The following is a 14,768-nucleotide window of genomic DNA, read 5'->3' on the forward strand; positions in this document are numbered from 1 at the left end:
GTAAGCAATGAGCAGAAAAAAAAGACTGACATTGAATAAACACGTAAAGTACTGTCCAATAAAGTTGTGGCAGACGACCAGGGACCTTGCCCCACCGGGACGCCTGGAACATGGACGGATCGGAAGAGGGACACTATCTTTCCCTGGCTGCAAGAGGACAGCCAACCCTGGATTCCATCAGGGCCACGGATATGGAGCTGGGAGGCTCAACCCTGTGGGGGTCCGTGTCCACCACCAGGGGGCACCTGGACGATCCTGGAGCCCTGGAGGACAGCATTTCTGTCACACCAGGAAGTGCTGCCGGAAGACCATCACAGAGCACCTGGAGCAAATCCAGGGTGGGAGCTTGCAAGAGAGGAGTGGAGGTCGGCTGAAGGAAGGAAAAGGACTGAGTTTTAGTGTGGTGATTTGTGCACTGTGTTTTGGACATTTGGAGTCCGTGTCTGTCTGTGTCGTGGCTGGTCTTTCACATGGCATCCCAGATGGGACTCTCTGCCTGTTCCAAGGCAGGGACCCGTTAAAGATAACAGGTGAAAGACCTGCCTCGAGGCAGACAGACACGGACTCCAAATGTCCAAAACACAGTGCACAAGGTCCCTCGTTGTCTGCCACAAAGTGCACAAGGCTAAGAGGAATACACACAAAGGTGAAGTAATGTTACTGAGAAAGACTTCAATCAGTGGATCACTTTGCACTGCATTAGCTTCTGCTATTTATGTCAAAAACACACATAATTATGGAGAAAACATGTAAATCTCCACTTAGACAATAGCCAGGTCAGGAATGAAACCCACGTACCTGGAGAAGTGAGACAAAAATAGCATAAAAATGCCAATCAGCATTCATCAGTACTACAAAATTGGCAATGCCCATATTATACAGCATAATTTTCCAAAAATAAATCAGAATTTTCAGTTTGTGGTTTCATAGTAAAGCACAATTTCAGCACAGAAAGCAGGCAGCCACCAGCAAATGTAGAAGGTCAGTATAATAAGTAACACACAATCAAAATACCTGCTTACATTTCAGTCACACAAACACATTCCACAAAATTAATGGAGAGAAGAGTATACAGGAATTCAGAAAGATGAATTAAAAAGCAAGGCTACACACTGAAATGCAAGATTTCAAAAACTGCAGGTCAATAGTTGATGAGGGATGACCCCGTCATAGAAAAGTAGAGTGTTGATTTATTTTATGGACAAGTGAAAACAGGTAGCAGAACTTCAAAATGATTTTAAAAAAACTGTTGATATGTTTTCACATTTGAGACACAGTTTTTAAGAGAAGCAAGAAAAGGAGAGAGACAAGGAGAGAGCAACGACTAAGGAAGAAACACACAATCAAATGTTTGGATAACTGCAGCAGGAATACAGACATTCAGAGAGAATTCCTAAACACTGTAGACACAATGGAAGCCCGTAGTAAGTGGAAGAATAAGCTGCACCTTTTGGGAGCTTGGTGGGAGCACAGATGGTTTGGGTGGAAGCACTGGTTTTTTCCTGGGTGGTACACTCACACCAGCTGTAGAGTCCTCATTTTTCTCATCTGCTGTCGCCTGCTTTTCCAGGTAGTCTTTTGAGAAGATTTGGCCTACTGAGGGATGACTACTGATTTCCATGATTGTGCTCTCCAGTTCCTGAATGGTTTTTTCTAAATTGTCAAGCTTTTTTAACGTTTCTCTCTTGATTTCCAGGCACTGGCTTTCTTCATTCATAGAATGTCCTTGACCTACAAGCCACTCAGGTTTTGGAACGGTTTCTGTCTTTAGCTCTCTGGTAGTGTTCCACTGGCTTTGCTGATTTAAATCGTATTCATTCACATCTTTTTGCTTAATATTGGTAGAAGTGCTCATTGTCTCTTCATAATTATCAAGAAACTCAACTGTTTTACTGCCAGTTTGACATCCAATCTCAATTGCCCTACTCAATGCATTTAATTCCAACTGTGAAAAGTTGATTGTTGGCATTTGGATGTTCTTGAGATGTCTATCTGATGTGACGAAAGATCTGGGTCTTGGAACAGGTGTATCTATGTTACCATCTGGTCTATCCTTTCCACTTTCAGATGATAAAGGTACATGAGTCACAAGAAACACTTTTTCACCTTCTAGTTCTGTAGTTTTGAAAGAATTACTTATGGGATTGGAACTTTTGTAATATTTGTGAAATCCTGTATTCCCTTCTTCAATTATCATTAAAAGATGCTTATAAGCTGTTTTTATGTCCATAGGCTTGTCTAGAATAATGAAAGCTGGCTCTCTTTCATTATCTTCAATACCACTGCTTCCTATAGATATATTCTGGACATACATATTTTCCTTTTCAAGCTGTGCTACTTCAATATCAGTCAAAGCTTTGATATGCCTGTCGCTTATGATAAAAGCCAGTATTTCATGTATTACTTCATCCTCTCCATTCCATTCATAATCCTGGGATGCTGTTTCTTTAAGGCAAGGTATTGCTTTGCTGTAGTGATTCTCAGATGATGTTTCTGAATGCTCCAACTGATTGATATTACCGCCTAGGCTGTCATGTTTATTTACTCCTTCAGCCCATGTACAACTGAGGAACACATTGTCAAGGCACTTTGTAGAAACTAAGCTTTTTGAATACCACTGGGGAGGAATTTGAAGATTAGATGAAAATTCTTCAAGAATATCTTCTACAAGCACTGGTACATCCATCTGAGCTTTGGCAACTACTTCCTCATGCTTTGACACACAATCAGGACTCATCTCCTGATAGAAACCATTTTCGACTAGAAAATTCTCAGTGGGAGATGATGGTGCTGAAACCCACTCTGTCAACACAATTTTGGGGACTCGAGTTTTCACATCAGCAGTCTATGGAGCAAGAATAATCAGGTGAAGTTTACTAAAATAATACCCTAAAATACATCATAATTAAAAAATTACTGATGGCTAACCACACACACCACCTGCTTGTAATGCAAGTATCCATTTTCTGAACCTGCTCTTGGTCTATTCCATGTTAATGGAAACCTAGCTGCTTCCATAATCACCAGGCACAAGACAGTTACCAACCATTCCATAGCAGGTTGATAAAGATGTACGTAGCAACACACAACAAGTTTAAACTGGTTAATTGACCAAATTTGCATGGGTTGGGAATATGGAAGGTAACCTAAAAACAAAAATTGGGAATAGGTGCAAAACCCACATTGATAGCACCAACAATCAAACCTTTGGAAGTATAAGGCAGCAGACACTAAATAGTGTTTCCTCATTACACCTTTAATTATGGGAAATATTTTCTGCAAAAAAGAAAATGAAAATTATACAATGAAAATGCAATCTCTCTTTTGAAATTTCATTTTCAAAGTGTACTCACAAGAATGATGCAAAAATTAAGATTAAAATGAAATAATCTGTCCGTGTACTTTTTGGTATTTGAAATTTCATTTTAGAAGCAAAAACGAAAAAACGAAAATGAAAGGAATTTTCAGATTTTGATTTTTGATTAAAGAATAAAATGATGGAAAATAAGGTATTTTTTAATTCTGTGGTAACAAATAGCAGTCATAAACTTAAAATTACACATATTTTTCTGGATTTATTTGTGATTCAAATAATGAAAGTGTTATAGCTCAAAAACAACAAAACAGACGCATTTTTGTTGTCTGAAACTGGAGGTACTTCTTCTTCTGCGCGATTTTTGACGATACCTACGAACAGTCCTCCTCACAACACATCGACTGACGGCCTTGAAGTTACACTGCATGGTATCAGCAGAGGATGGACCATTACGTTGCTTTTCGGAACAGTGAAAGAGTGACACTCCGGGACGAGGACATGATTGCAGAAAAACTGAGTCACATCTTTCCGTTAAAAATACAAGCTTTGCAAACTTTGCTTCATTGATGTATCAGTTCTTTTATGAACGTTATAGTTGTTACTTACTACGAAACAGCTAACATTTGGTGATTTCATTTACTAACACTAAGTCTGGCAATTTTTATAGTGCTAGCATTTTGAATGGTTGCTCATTGACTTTTACCAGCTACTATAGCTAGTAATCGTTTCGAGTATTAACAGTGCACACAAATGTAACACATTAGGAGAGCAACGTGATTAAAATTTACCAGACTTAGTGTTAGTAAATGAAATCACCAAATGTTAACTGTTTTATAGTAAGTAACAACAATAACGTTCATAAAAGAACTGCTACATTAATGAAGCAAAGTTTGCAAAGCTTGTATTTTTACCTGAAAGATGCGACTCAGTTTTTCTACAGTCACGTCCTCGTCCTGGAGTGAACATTGATTTTTAATGTTCTGAAAAACAACTTCAACTTCAAGGCCGTCGGTCGATGAGTTGTGAGGAGAACTGTTTGCACGTGTCATCAAATATCGCGCAGAAGAAGTACCACCTCTGGTGCCAGACAACGAAAATGCGTCTGTTTTGTTGTTTTTGAGCTATTACACTTTCATTATTTGAATCACAAATGAATCCAGAAAAGTATGTGAAATTTTAAGTTTATGACTGCTATTTGTTACCACAGAATTAAAAAATACCTTATTTTCCATCATTTTATTCTTTAATCAAAAATCAAAATCTGAAAATTCCTTTCATTTTCGTTTTTTCGTTTTTGCTTCTAAAATGAAATTTCAAATACCAAAAAGTACACGGACCCAAAAGCTCCACCATTGAGCAGCATTGTTTGCATGTTGAGAAATTGAAAATGAAAATATGAAGTGAAAAATGCATTTTGTTTTTCATTTTTGTAGCTTCATTGCTGTTCAGGCTGGAAATGAAATGGCAAATCGGGTTATTTTATTGTTTAATTTTTGCAACATTATTGTGTGAAGACTTTGAAAATGAAATTGCAAATGGAGTTATTTCATTTTAATTTTAATTTTTGCAGCATTCTTGCATGCAGACTTTTAAAAAGAAACTGCAAAAGAGAGATTGCACTTTCATTTTATAATTTTAATTTTCTTTTTTGCAGAAAATACCTCCCATGCTTAATAAGTATCTAAACCGATGTAATTCTAAATTCCATTTAGATTACAACTGAACAAAAAGAAAACTGAAATGCAGAACTCTTGTTTAGCTGACTGGAAGACATTAAAACATGTGACCTCTTTGAGTCTCTGAAGCAGACCTCTATGTTCCATCTTGCAGGTGGAAAACTGAATCTCACTCCAAGCTTTTTTCTGATATTTTCTACACATTGTTGCTAATGAGCTATCTTCTTATATAATACGCTACCGTGGTTGCTTGTATGCCTGTCCAAGATTTTAAATCATCTGCAGCTCGCAAACCATTTGAACTATTGCCCTGAAATTTGGTACACATATACTACGTGACGTCTAATATCCACTTTTGGCGTGATGATTTTTATTCCTCTTTATTTTTATTTAATTTTATTGTAGAATCAACTCTGCAACACACGCGTACAGGCACTGTTCCCATCCCTACTACCTTCACCGTCACTTCCCCTACCTCTTCATATCTTAAATCATTCTTGAGGCAGATTGAACATCTAAGTGCCAGCTTAAGTGAAAAATCAAGGAAAACATACTAAGTAATTGCAACACAAAAAAAACGACTTAATCAGTTTTAACACGAAAGGATGCCGATGGAAGAAGAAAAGAAGCGGCCGCTAGGGTGGAAAAAAGAAGAGCTACTCAGGAAGCAGCAAGCGCATCAACCTCTGAGCAAACGAATGCTAAACGTACAGAGAAAGAGGATGAAAATTATAAGTCAAGTGTATTCACTGCACGTTATCATGCAGTACGCCGTTACTGGTATGTTAATATTTAAGTTTGCATACACAATTACCACATTTTAGAGAATCTTTACGTATATTTGAAGAGTAAAATGTTCATTTAAAGGCTAAGATTGATATTTTTCAAGTCAAACTTATTTCTTCACAATCATGGTATGCATTAGTTTACCACATGAAATTGCATTCTAAAGAGAGGCATATTTTTTAAATCAAAAACAAATACTAGTTTGCACTTTCATTTTATTTTGGAGCTCTTAGATACCCATGTTGCATTATAAAAACATAACCTTAAAAAGCATCAAATTCATCCATTTTTCAAGCCAAAAACTTTATTGAGTATTTATCCGCATTCTGAGATCATGCATATTACAAAACAAATCATGTTATTTTAAGAAGGTAAAAAATACTAAAGAGCAAACCACTCTTGAGAGAGCCATTTTAAAAGGAGACCAGCTATGTGCCTAACATCTCCAGCTACCCCGTTTGTCTTCCTCCATGTCACCCCTTCAGCCCCGGAGGTGTTAATTTGCATCGCATGTAATCGAGTAACAAGAACTAAACAGATATTATAGGCATCCATTTATCTATCTTCCTAACTCTATTATCCAGTGCAGGTTCGCAGGGCAGCTGGAGCATATCCCAGCAAGCATCAGAACAGCAATAGGACAGGGTGGCAGTCCATTGCAAGGCAAACACACACGCACACACACACGCACGCACGCACGCACGCACGCACACACACACACACACACACACACACACACACACAGAGTGCTAGTGTAGAGCTGTCATTCCTGCCTTACAGCGGCAGGTTCTACAACGAGTTTACATGTCCGTGTATTTACAGATTAGATTACAGATTTATTGAAGCTCAGTGAATTGACTCACTCAAAAACATTATACTCAGGTTCTTTTATTACCACATCTTCAAAAAGGGCATCATCCATTTAAAAAAATCGATAACTGGTTTGTGGCACTTCAGTCTGCTCTATTGCACATTCTGCGTATTTCATTCTGTAAGTTTTTTTTGTGTGTGTGTACACAGGACACACCATGGAAAAGGTGGCTTCACCCTTTTTAAAAATCTAAGGCTTTTATTAAAAATAGAATGCAGTGTAATTAGTTTCAGATTTCTTGTTATGTGTATAGTAGTACTAGGGTGTTATACCGTGTTAGCCATTATGAATGTAGTGAAAAGTCAAGCAAAATGACACCTTCTATTGGCTAACTAAAAAGATTACAATATGCAAGCTTTTGAGGCAACTCAGGCCCCTTCTTCAGGCGAGATGTAATACAGAAACTGGAATTCCCTGTGTTTATATACACACTCTAGGACAAGAAACAACATTGGTAAGATGTCACTGTCCATGTGTGCCAGTTTCTTCCACGGGTCTTCAATTCCATGTAGAAGTGGTACATTTTGGTGTCTTGTATGTCTGTAGCATTAGGGTGTTGTACCGTGTTAGCCATTATGAATGTAGTGAAAAGTCAATCAAAATGACACCTCTTATTTTACGAAGTCATATGTGCTCTTTTCATTACACTGCCACGCAGGAAGCATCTCACTAGGCCATGAAAACTAACACAGAATTTAAGGGGCCTTTGGTGTTGGGTTGTACCTCCACCCACAACAGATGCTGCAAGGAGACAAATGAGCAAGAAATGCCAAGAATCAGTGATAAAATCATTATTTCTAGTTTTTTTTCATTATTACAAGGATGCTTCATAAACATCGAAGGCATGTTTTCTTAAATCAAAACTTTTTCCACTTCAGAGTAGGTGGATTTTACGGAAGCCAAGAGAGGACGTGCAATATCGTTATATTTCTCTTGCCATTTCAAACAGGACGTGGCTTCAATAAGCTAAACATTAAACATCAGATACAATTATTTCATAATTTCGAGAAGACAAGATCTTTTGTTTTATTGAGATCTTGATAAAATTAGTCTGTTATCTCAAGGAAACAATTTAAAAAAATAACGATATTGCACGTCCTCTCTCGGCTTCTGTAGAATTTGGTAAGTTTTAGTGCTTTCTCTTTCACCCTACAGCTCCATTATAAACTGAAAGAACAGACAAGGTATTTTAATAATGTATGAAAAATGCTACACTTTTGAAAACAATTTTATGTGCTAATTTAATATATATCATGATTGTGAAAAAATAACCTTGACTTGAAAAATATTGAACTTAACCTTTAAGGTTCATAATGTCTGTGTTAGTGTATTTGAAAATACAATCACTTTTTGAAAGAAAAATTATCTTTTACTCTTCATCAGTCCTTCTGTGTTGTTCTTCAGTATGTTGTCAGCTGCTCAAAACCAGTGAACACATACCTCTCAGGATTAAAAAAAAAAAAAAAAAAAAGGTTTAATCTTTAAAGAATTCCTTCACAACATTTTAGATAAGCTCTATGATTAGAGTATTACTGTACTGCTGTTTCTTATGTGCTAGGTGTTTGATCATTATTCTTTATTTAGTAGACACCTTTGTCCAAAGCAACTTAAATGATGCCTTGCAGCAGGAGAGATTACAGAATATCTTCTTAGCTAAATTTAGCATTGACAGCAAGAATGTGAAAGTCCAGAGTGTTCTGCAATTAAACAGTTTAAAAGTCCACCCTCTTCAAAACTTGGTTTAATCTCTTTCTTTGAAATCTAATTCAGTGCGTGTTCTTATTTTCCCTCTCATCACACTTCTTGCTAGTGAGGGTGATTTTTATGCTGTGGTGAAATCTGACTCTGGTTTGTCCTATGTGGACATATTATTTTACTTTAAAATGCCATACCCTTATTAAGATAATTGTGTCTACATTGATTTTTAACTTCTAATTTCAGGGGCATGGCCCAGAATGGTAAGCTAATTTAAAAAAAAAAAAAAAGTCAATTTATTTTAAAAAAGACTTGGTAGGCTGGCCACGCCTCTGTAGTTGAGCATGATGGTAGTCAGTGTCGCTGCCTCACGATTCCAAGGACCTCGATCCAGTTTGAAATAATGAATCTGAATTTGCCCAATGTGAGAATGTACCTAAATTTAACCCAAGATGGTTGCTGCCATATGCCCAGTGCTCCTGGAATGCATTCTAAATACAAAAGAAGGTTATAAAAACAAATACAGTAAAACCTTGGATTGCGAGTAACTTAGTCTGCGAGTGTTTTGCAAGAGCAAAAATTGTTAATAAATTTTAACTTGATAAATGAGTGAGGTCTTGCAATACAAGTAGTACGTGTACGCTTTGTCTGCCGAGCGTCACGTGATCACAACTGAGCCGAAGGTTCTTCTCGCTCGCTCGCTCGCTGCGGGATTGTGGGTAATCTCCCATTCTCGGTCTCAGTCGGTGTGCCTCACTTGTATAGTCAACACCCGTAGGAGCGTATACTGTTTATTATAGCATTGTGACCATGTGTGTGTGCGTAAAGCATTTTTTTATTTTGTGTCCAATAAGGCTGTAGCTGTGCGAGCAATGACTCTGTTTAACGACAATGCAATGTCACATTTCCACCAAGTCCTCGAAAGGAGGCAAAAGCAAACTGTCATTGGAGAGTTTCCTTATTAAAGTCGCAAAAAAAGAAAAAGATTCCAGTGAGCCAACATATAGCAGGGATTCCATTAGTTATAGTGAAAGTCATCCTACCCAATAACCCTCATCTTCCTCCTCCTCCTCTCCCCTCTCTCGTCTCCCTCAATCCAGCCACAATTCTTTTCAAAGGTAAAGTACAGGCTAATTTGCTTTATGTATTTTTACTTTATATTTTGTATTAATCATTTTTACAAGAATATTTTTGGGTTGTGGAACGAATTATCCGAGTTTCCATTATTTCTTATTGGGGAAATTCACTTTGATATACGAGTGCTTTGGATTACAAGCACGTTTCCGGAACGAATTATGTTCGCAAACCAAGGCACCACTGTATTGTAGATGAATGAATCTTACGGAATTGCCCTTTCAAAGATTACAATTCACTGTTTTTCTAACTAATGAAACAGCCACCCAGTACACTACACAAAACAGATAAAGATTTTCTAAACAGTCACATCATGTTTTAACAAGCTGTTTCACACAACAACATAAGAACATTTTAATTGAGAATTTTCTTATATATTAGATTTTTAAAAAGTCTTAACTTTTAGTAACGTTTACTTGGTGTCACTCGGAGCTCAGAAGATAAAGAGGTCAAACTGTGCTGTGATGAATGCTTCTCTCTGGTTTAAAGGACAACTGCACTAAAGAATCAATATGTAGTGGTAACTCCATAAGTAGGAAACTCACGTCAGTAATTTATTTATTGTTAAAATATTTATAGCAAACTCAACTTAATTACCATACTCAATTCTTTCCCGTTTTTCATAATATGATCAACGCAATGTCTTATAGAGAAATATGCTTCTTTTTGGAGTAGATGAAATTTTCTTTCTGCCTGGTGCTGCTAGCCGGTCCTTTCACCCTGCAGTGTTTTCTCCAGACCTTTGCTCAGGTGTGCACCTTTACTTCCTTGGGGCTTGAAGACTAAAGGACTTTTTAAGAACCCCATCGGTTGATTTTTTTTTTATGATGCAGTTTTAAGGGTGCATGATCTTGCACAACTCGCTGTTTTAGAGTAGTTATCATCATTGTCATAAATCACAATTAAATACACTATGATTTAGCACTTTGCCCTTTAAACAAAAATTTAAAACTGATCTGTGTTTCTGCTTTTGGTGTTGAGCATTTGACACTGATGCCGAGATACCTTTTTTAATACTGTTTTAGTCTCTCCTTTGCTCCCTCACATGAAGTTTACCAAAGACAGTCCTCTCCTTTGGTTGCCCTTCAATGCTGCTCCAATTGTTCATGGCTCTTTGCAAGCAACTCCGATGATTTTTTCTGCAACATCCCCTACCTGTATATCTACACTGCCAGCTCTGCCTTACACCATTATTTTGGGGTCAAAGGCAACATAATCTGCATGCACCATGGATAATTCCACAAACTAATCCAAGCCAGGATCCTATTCAAGATCGCTTGTGGCCACGTACCAAAATCAGAGGACTCGTGCAGAGCCTCATATTGATGCTCATTATAATCTCTCTCAGTCTCTCTCCCTTACTCATGTCCTCTGTACAGCTGCTTAGGATGCCTCTGCCTCTACTGAAATTGTCTCTCTCAGGTCTGCATCATCCACCAGAATTTTCATGCCAAAAATGTCACTTATTTTATGCAATGCTAAAGTATCATTCTGACATGTTCTTCTGGACTATACAGATGGTACCAATTGACTGTAAGAGGATACAGTTTCACTGCAGTGCCATATGGTCATATGATACATTGAAGGTAGGTAAGCCTTCATTTCAGTACAAGCTCCCAATATGGCTCCCCAATCTAATTTTTCTCTACCCAGCCATCCGCGTACTTTATTCTCTCTCTTTCAGATGTAAGTTATAAAAACTTATCACTGTTCAATTAACTATTTCCTCTGCTTTTTTGTTTCAAAAGTCTCTTCTATACATTTGATTTCATACCAGTAGCTAATATATTCCTAGATATTAGGCACTTTCAAGGTTCCAAGGTCACCAGTATAAAATTTAGGAATGTTGCTATTAATGCTTGTAATTGGCAATGGTTTAATCTATTGTCATGTAGAGAAAAGCCAAGCAAAATGACACCTTTTATTGGCTAACTAAAAAGATTACAATATGCAAACTTTCGAGGCAACTCAGGCCCCTTCTTCAGGCAAGATGTAATGATTACATCGATTTGATTTACATTTGATTACATATTGCATATTGCAATCTTTTTAGTTAACCAATAAAAGGTGTCATTTTGCTTGGCTTTTCTCTACATTCATAATGGCTAACACGGTACAACACCCTAGTACTACATCTATTGTCATGTGCAATATTACTGTCTTGCAGCAAAGTATTACTAAATGATGAATTAGTAGCCAGGATCCCACAGTACAATTTAACATTATGTGTTTTATTTTAACCCTGTCTATAAAAGTTTATAGCACTTTAAATAAAGTTAACTACCGTAAATATGTCAAGAAGGAAATTCAATTTAACATGCAAAAGGCATTTTCAGGGTAAGAATTTCTAGTGATATCAGTTTTAAAAGCGAAAGGGTAAAAGATACAAAACAACATATCGACATCTTGTATTTCAACTCAGATCAGACATGCTCTTAATGGCCACCTGTAATCAGAATATAATTGCAATGTCACTATGCTCTGTGCAAATATTTTAAATCTGTTTTTCTTTTCTTTCTACATGTATAGTTGAGCTAGATTTAGCGCACAGGGGCTCAGCATTTAGAACTGCTAGGCAAGCATTAGAAGACAGAAAGGGACAACTACGGAAATGAGCATTGTACTATTTCTGTGTGCATGAAATTGAATCCTCTCTTTGCCTTGTTTGGGATGGCATGATTTACCTAAGTAAAGGCCTGCACATGGAGAAAGAGTACAAAGCCTTGGCACATTGCCCGGCACACCGGGAAGACCAGACGATTGGGAGATAACATTATCCGATCGTGAAAAGCCTTTCAGTGCAGCGACGAAAAAGACAGACTGTATACATCGAACTCCCACTTCGGTAATTGTCTTGCCATTGGCTTCCTTTCGTCCGTTATGCCGCGGAAATTGTCATTAAAGAAAGCTACTTTATTTTCTCTTAAGTGATTTCTTACCGCCGTATCACTACGGGAGGGATATTGCCTCATTATAATATATCTATTTAGGATCAGGTTACTTAAAATGCCACAATTAAAAAGAACTTTTTATCGCCCCCTAGAGGTAAACACCACCACACCTCAACTACATCCCACCTTAGCTGGGATCAAACAAAAGCTCCACACAAATGAACAAACTCACTGTAACCATGACAGCTAACAACAGTGTTACTAGCAGCAGTCAGTGTATTATCTTCCATGAGAATTTGTTTTACAAATGCCTCTATGATAGACCTCTTCTTTTTACACTCTGCATTTCAATACATTTTCTCTTAAAAGTTTTGCATGCTAAGAAAACACCAATAACTACAATCATTCTCTCATCTGGAAACATTTACTTGTGTCAGAGAAGCAGAATGTGAGTTTAGTACAACATAAGTGGTAGAGAAAAAAAAGAACCACAAAAAAGATAGAAAACAGTCATTTTATTTGACACATGCTGTGTCTGACTTTCTGAAGAGTGCTATAGTCTTAAAAGAGTTTTGTTCTTACAATCGATATTAGTGGCAAAGTGCTGAAAGCCAAGGATGCCATATGGGCCAAACTTCTAATTCAGCCACACTTTATTAGTATACAAGACAGAAAGGCAGCAGATAGGAAAGGTACAAGTCTGAGAGGCTACAACAGTCACAGGCCATTACCTTCTGTCCAATAGCTTCTAATGTGCCAATACATGGCACAGATTCTGGGCTGGGTGTGTTGGCAAAGTAAATGGGGGCTAGTGGTTTGGTGGTACTTCTTTCAAACACCTGGTAGACCAGAAACATGGTGAGCAACAAAGTAAAGGTCAGACAGCACAATGTAGCACATAAACCAACATGTTATTCAGCATGTGTTGAAAAATTTAACAGCAGTTTAGCTATTTAACTTAAATATATTGTTGTTACACACACAACAAGTGGACTTGTTGTGGACCCAGTAATGTCAATGGCCAAGATATCTGTTTTAAAAGAAATAAATACTATGGGGAGATAAACACAGAAAGAACACAAAGTACAAAATAAAGAAAAAAAAAACAAAACCCCTATCATTATATTTAAAGGTGGGATGGCTTGCCCACCTAAAAGTTCCACAAAACTCCCTTTTCTCTCCTCCCTCCCAGTATCTCAGCACTTCCAACAAGACCAAATTTCCAGGCCTGTCCTCTCACTGCACAATATTTAAAAGGGCAACTCTTTCCATGCTGTGGCATCATATGCTACTCTCTATCAGCTTAGAGGTCAATTATTCATCCTTAAAAAGAGTCAGGTTTCACTAGCAATTGAGTGTGTTGAATGAAGAGCACTTGGTGATGCCCAAGTTCTATCTTGTTCTCACTACCATCAGCATGTTTTTCGGAGTCCGTAGCCTTGTGTTCCCTGATGATGTTTGTCCTTCCTCCCTCCTATAATGGCATGATGACATTGGTCATCCTTGTACCGTGCTTGTTTCTATTACCTTCCTAGGACATTGTTAGACCCTATCCCCGCTTTATGCTCACCTTTCCTGCCTTCCATCCCCTTGTCAATTGGATCACTACATTTCTTTCGATATCAGATTCCAAATATTCAGGCAGAAACAGGGATACTACATTTATAACAGTTTTAATTTTATTCTTCAGTTAAAGGCTACATAATATTCCATTAAAATACACAGAAAATCACACTTTGAAACCTCTTCAAAAATGCTTACTGCCTGCTGCTTACCTCAAGCTCGGCAATGATCCTGTCCTCATCATCATCATCCTTAACCCCTGAGGCAATAATTGGAGGTGTAGATGCTGGTCGTGGTGCCTCAGATACACTCCGCCTTAGCTTTACATGAGGCTTTTGCACCTCTGTTTCCTCTGATTCTGACTTCTGTGAAAAAAAAGAGTTGAAATGTAAACATACAGTTTATACAAAGCAGTAATCAGGTACTTTATTGTTTGCCTTGAAAAATCTCATTTTTTCCAAAAAACAATTACAGTTTAATCCTATTGCATTCATGAGTTTAACCTTCCTGCAACTGCCTTACCTTAATGCTTTTGCTAGTGACGACAACCTCTCCTGTTCTAGTTGTAGTCAGCCCATGAGAAGATGGGAAGCTGCGACGGGGAGGAGGTGGTGGTGGAGATTTGGAAGGCTTCTCTGTTCGGTATCGAGGTACTGACAGCTCATCTAGAATTAAAACAGCAAGATGTATGACTTTTTTGTTTTAAAAGGGTCAGTGTATAAAGTTAGGGAAGGGTGCGGTGGCATGCTTACAGCAAATACATTTCATGTAATGTTCTGGACATAAACATTGGGACAATGTACTAACATTGCTTTAAAATTTAAAATAACCACCAG

General features: G+C 37.6%; 1 protein-coding gene across 2 annotated transcripts in view; it reads right to left on the bottom strand.

Annotated features, from left to right (window-relative positions):
- Positions 1 to 14,768, bottom strand: part of srcin1a (SRC kinase signaling inhibitor 1a) — a 195,856-nt gene that overhangs the window by 17,620 nt on the left and 163,468 nt on the right. Inside the window, exons 16-19 of one of the 2 annotated variants that reach the window (XM_051936423.1) lie at positions 14,455 to 14,597; positions 14,145 to 14,297; positions 13,101 to 13,208; positions 1,448 to 2,845 (exon numbers count right to left, since the gene is read on the bottom strand). In XM_051936423.1, coding sequence (XP_051792383.1) covers positions 1,448 to 2,845; positions 13,101 to 13,208; positions 14,145 to 14,297; positions 14,455 to 14,597 — 1,802 coding nt within the window. The remainder of the gene's footprint in view (positions 1 to 1,447; positions 2,846 to 13,100; positions 13,209 to 14,144; positions 14,298 to 14,454; positions 14,598 to 14,768) is intronic. The other variant, XM_028819382.2, reaches the window with a different exon arrangement.

Source organism: Erpetoichthys calabaricus, chromosome 14 (genome assembly GCF_900747795.2).
Source record: "Erpetoichthys calabaricus chromosome 14, fErpCal1.3, whole genome shotgun sequence".
In the NCBI taxonomy this organism is placed as follows: domain Eukaryota; kingdom Metazoa; phylum Chordata; class Cladistia; order Polypteriformes; family Polypteridae; genus Erpetoichthys; species Erpetoichthys calabaricus.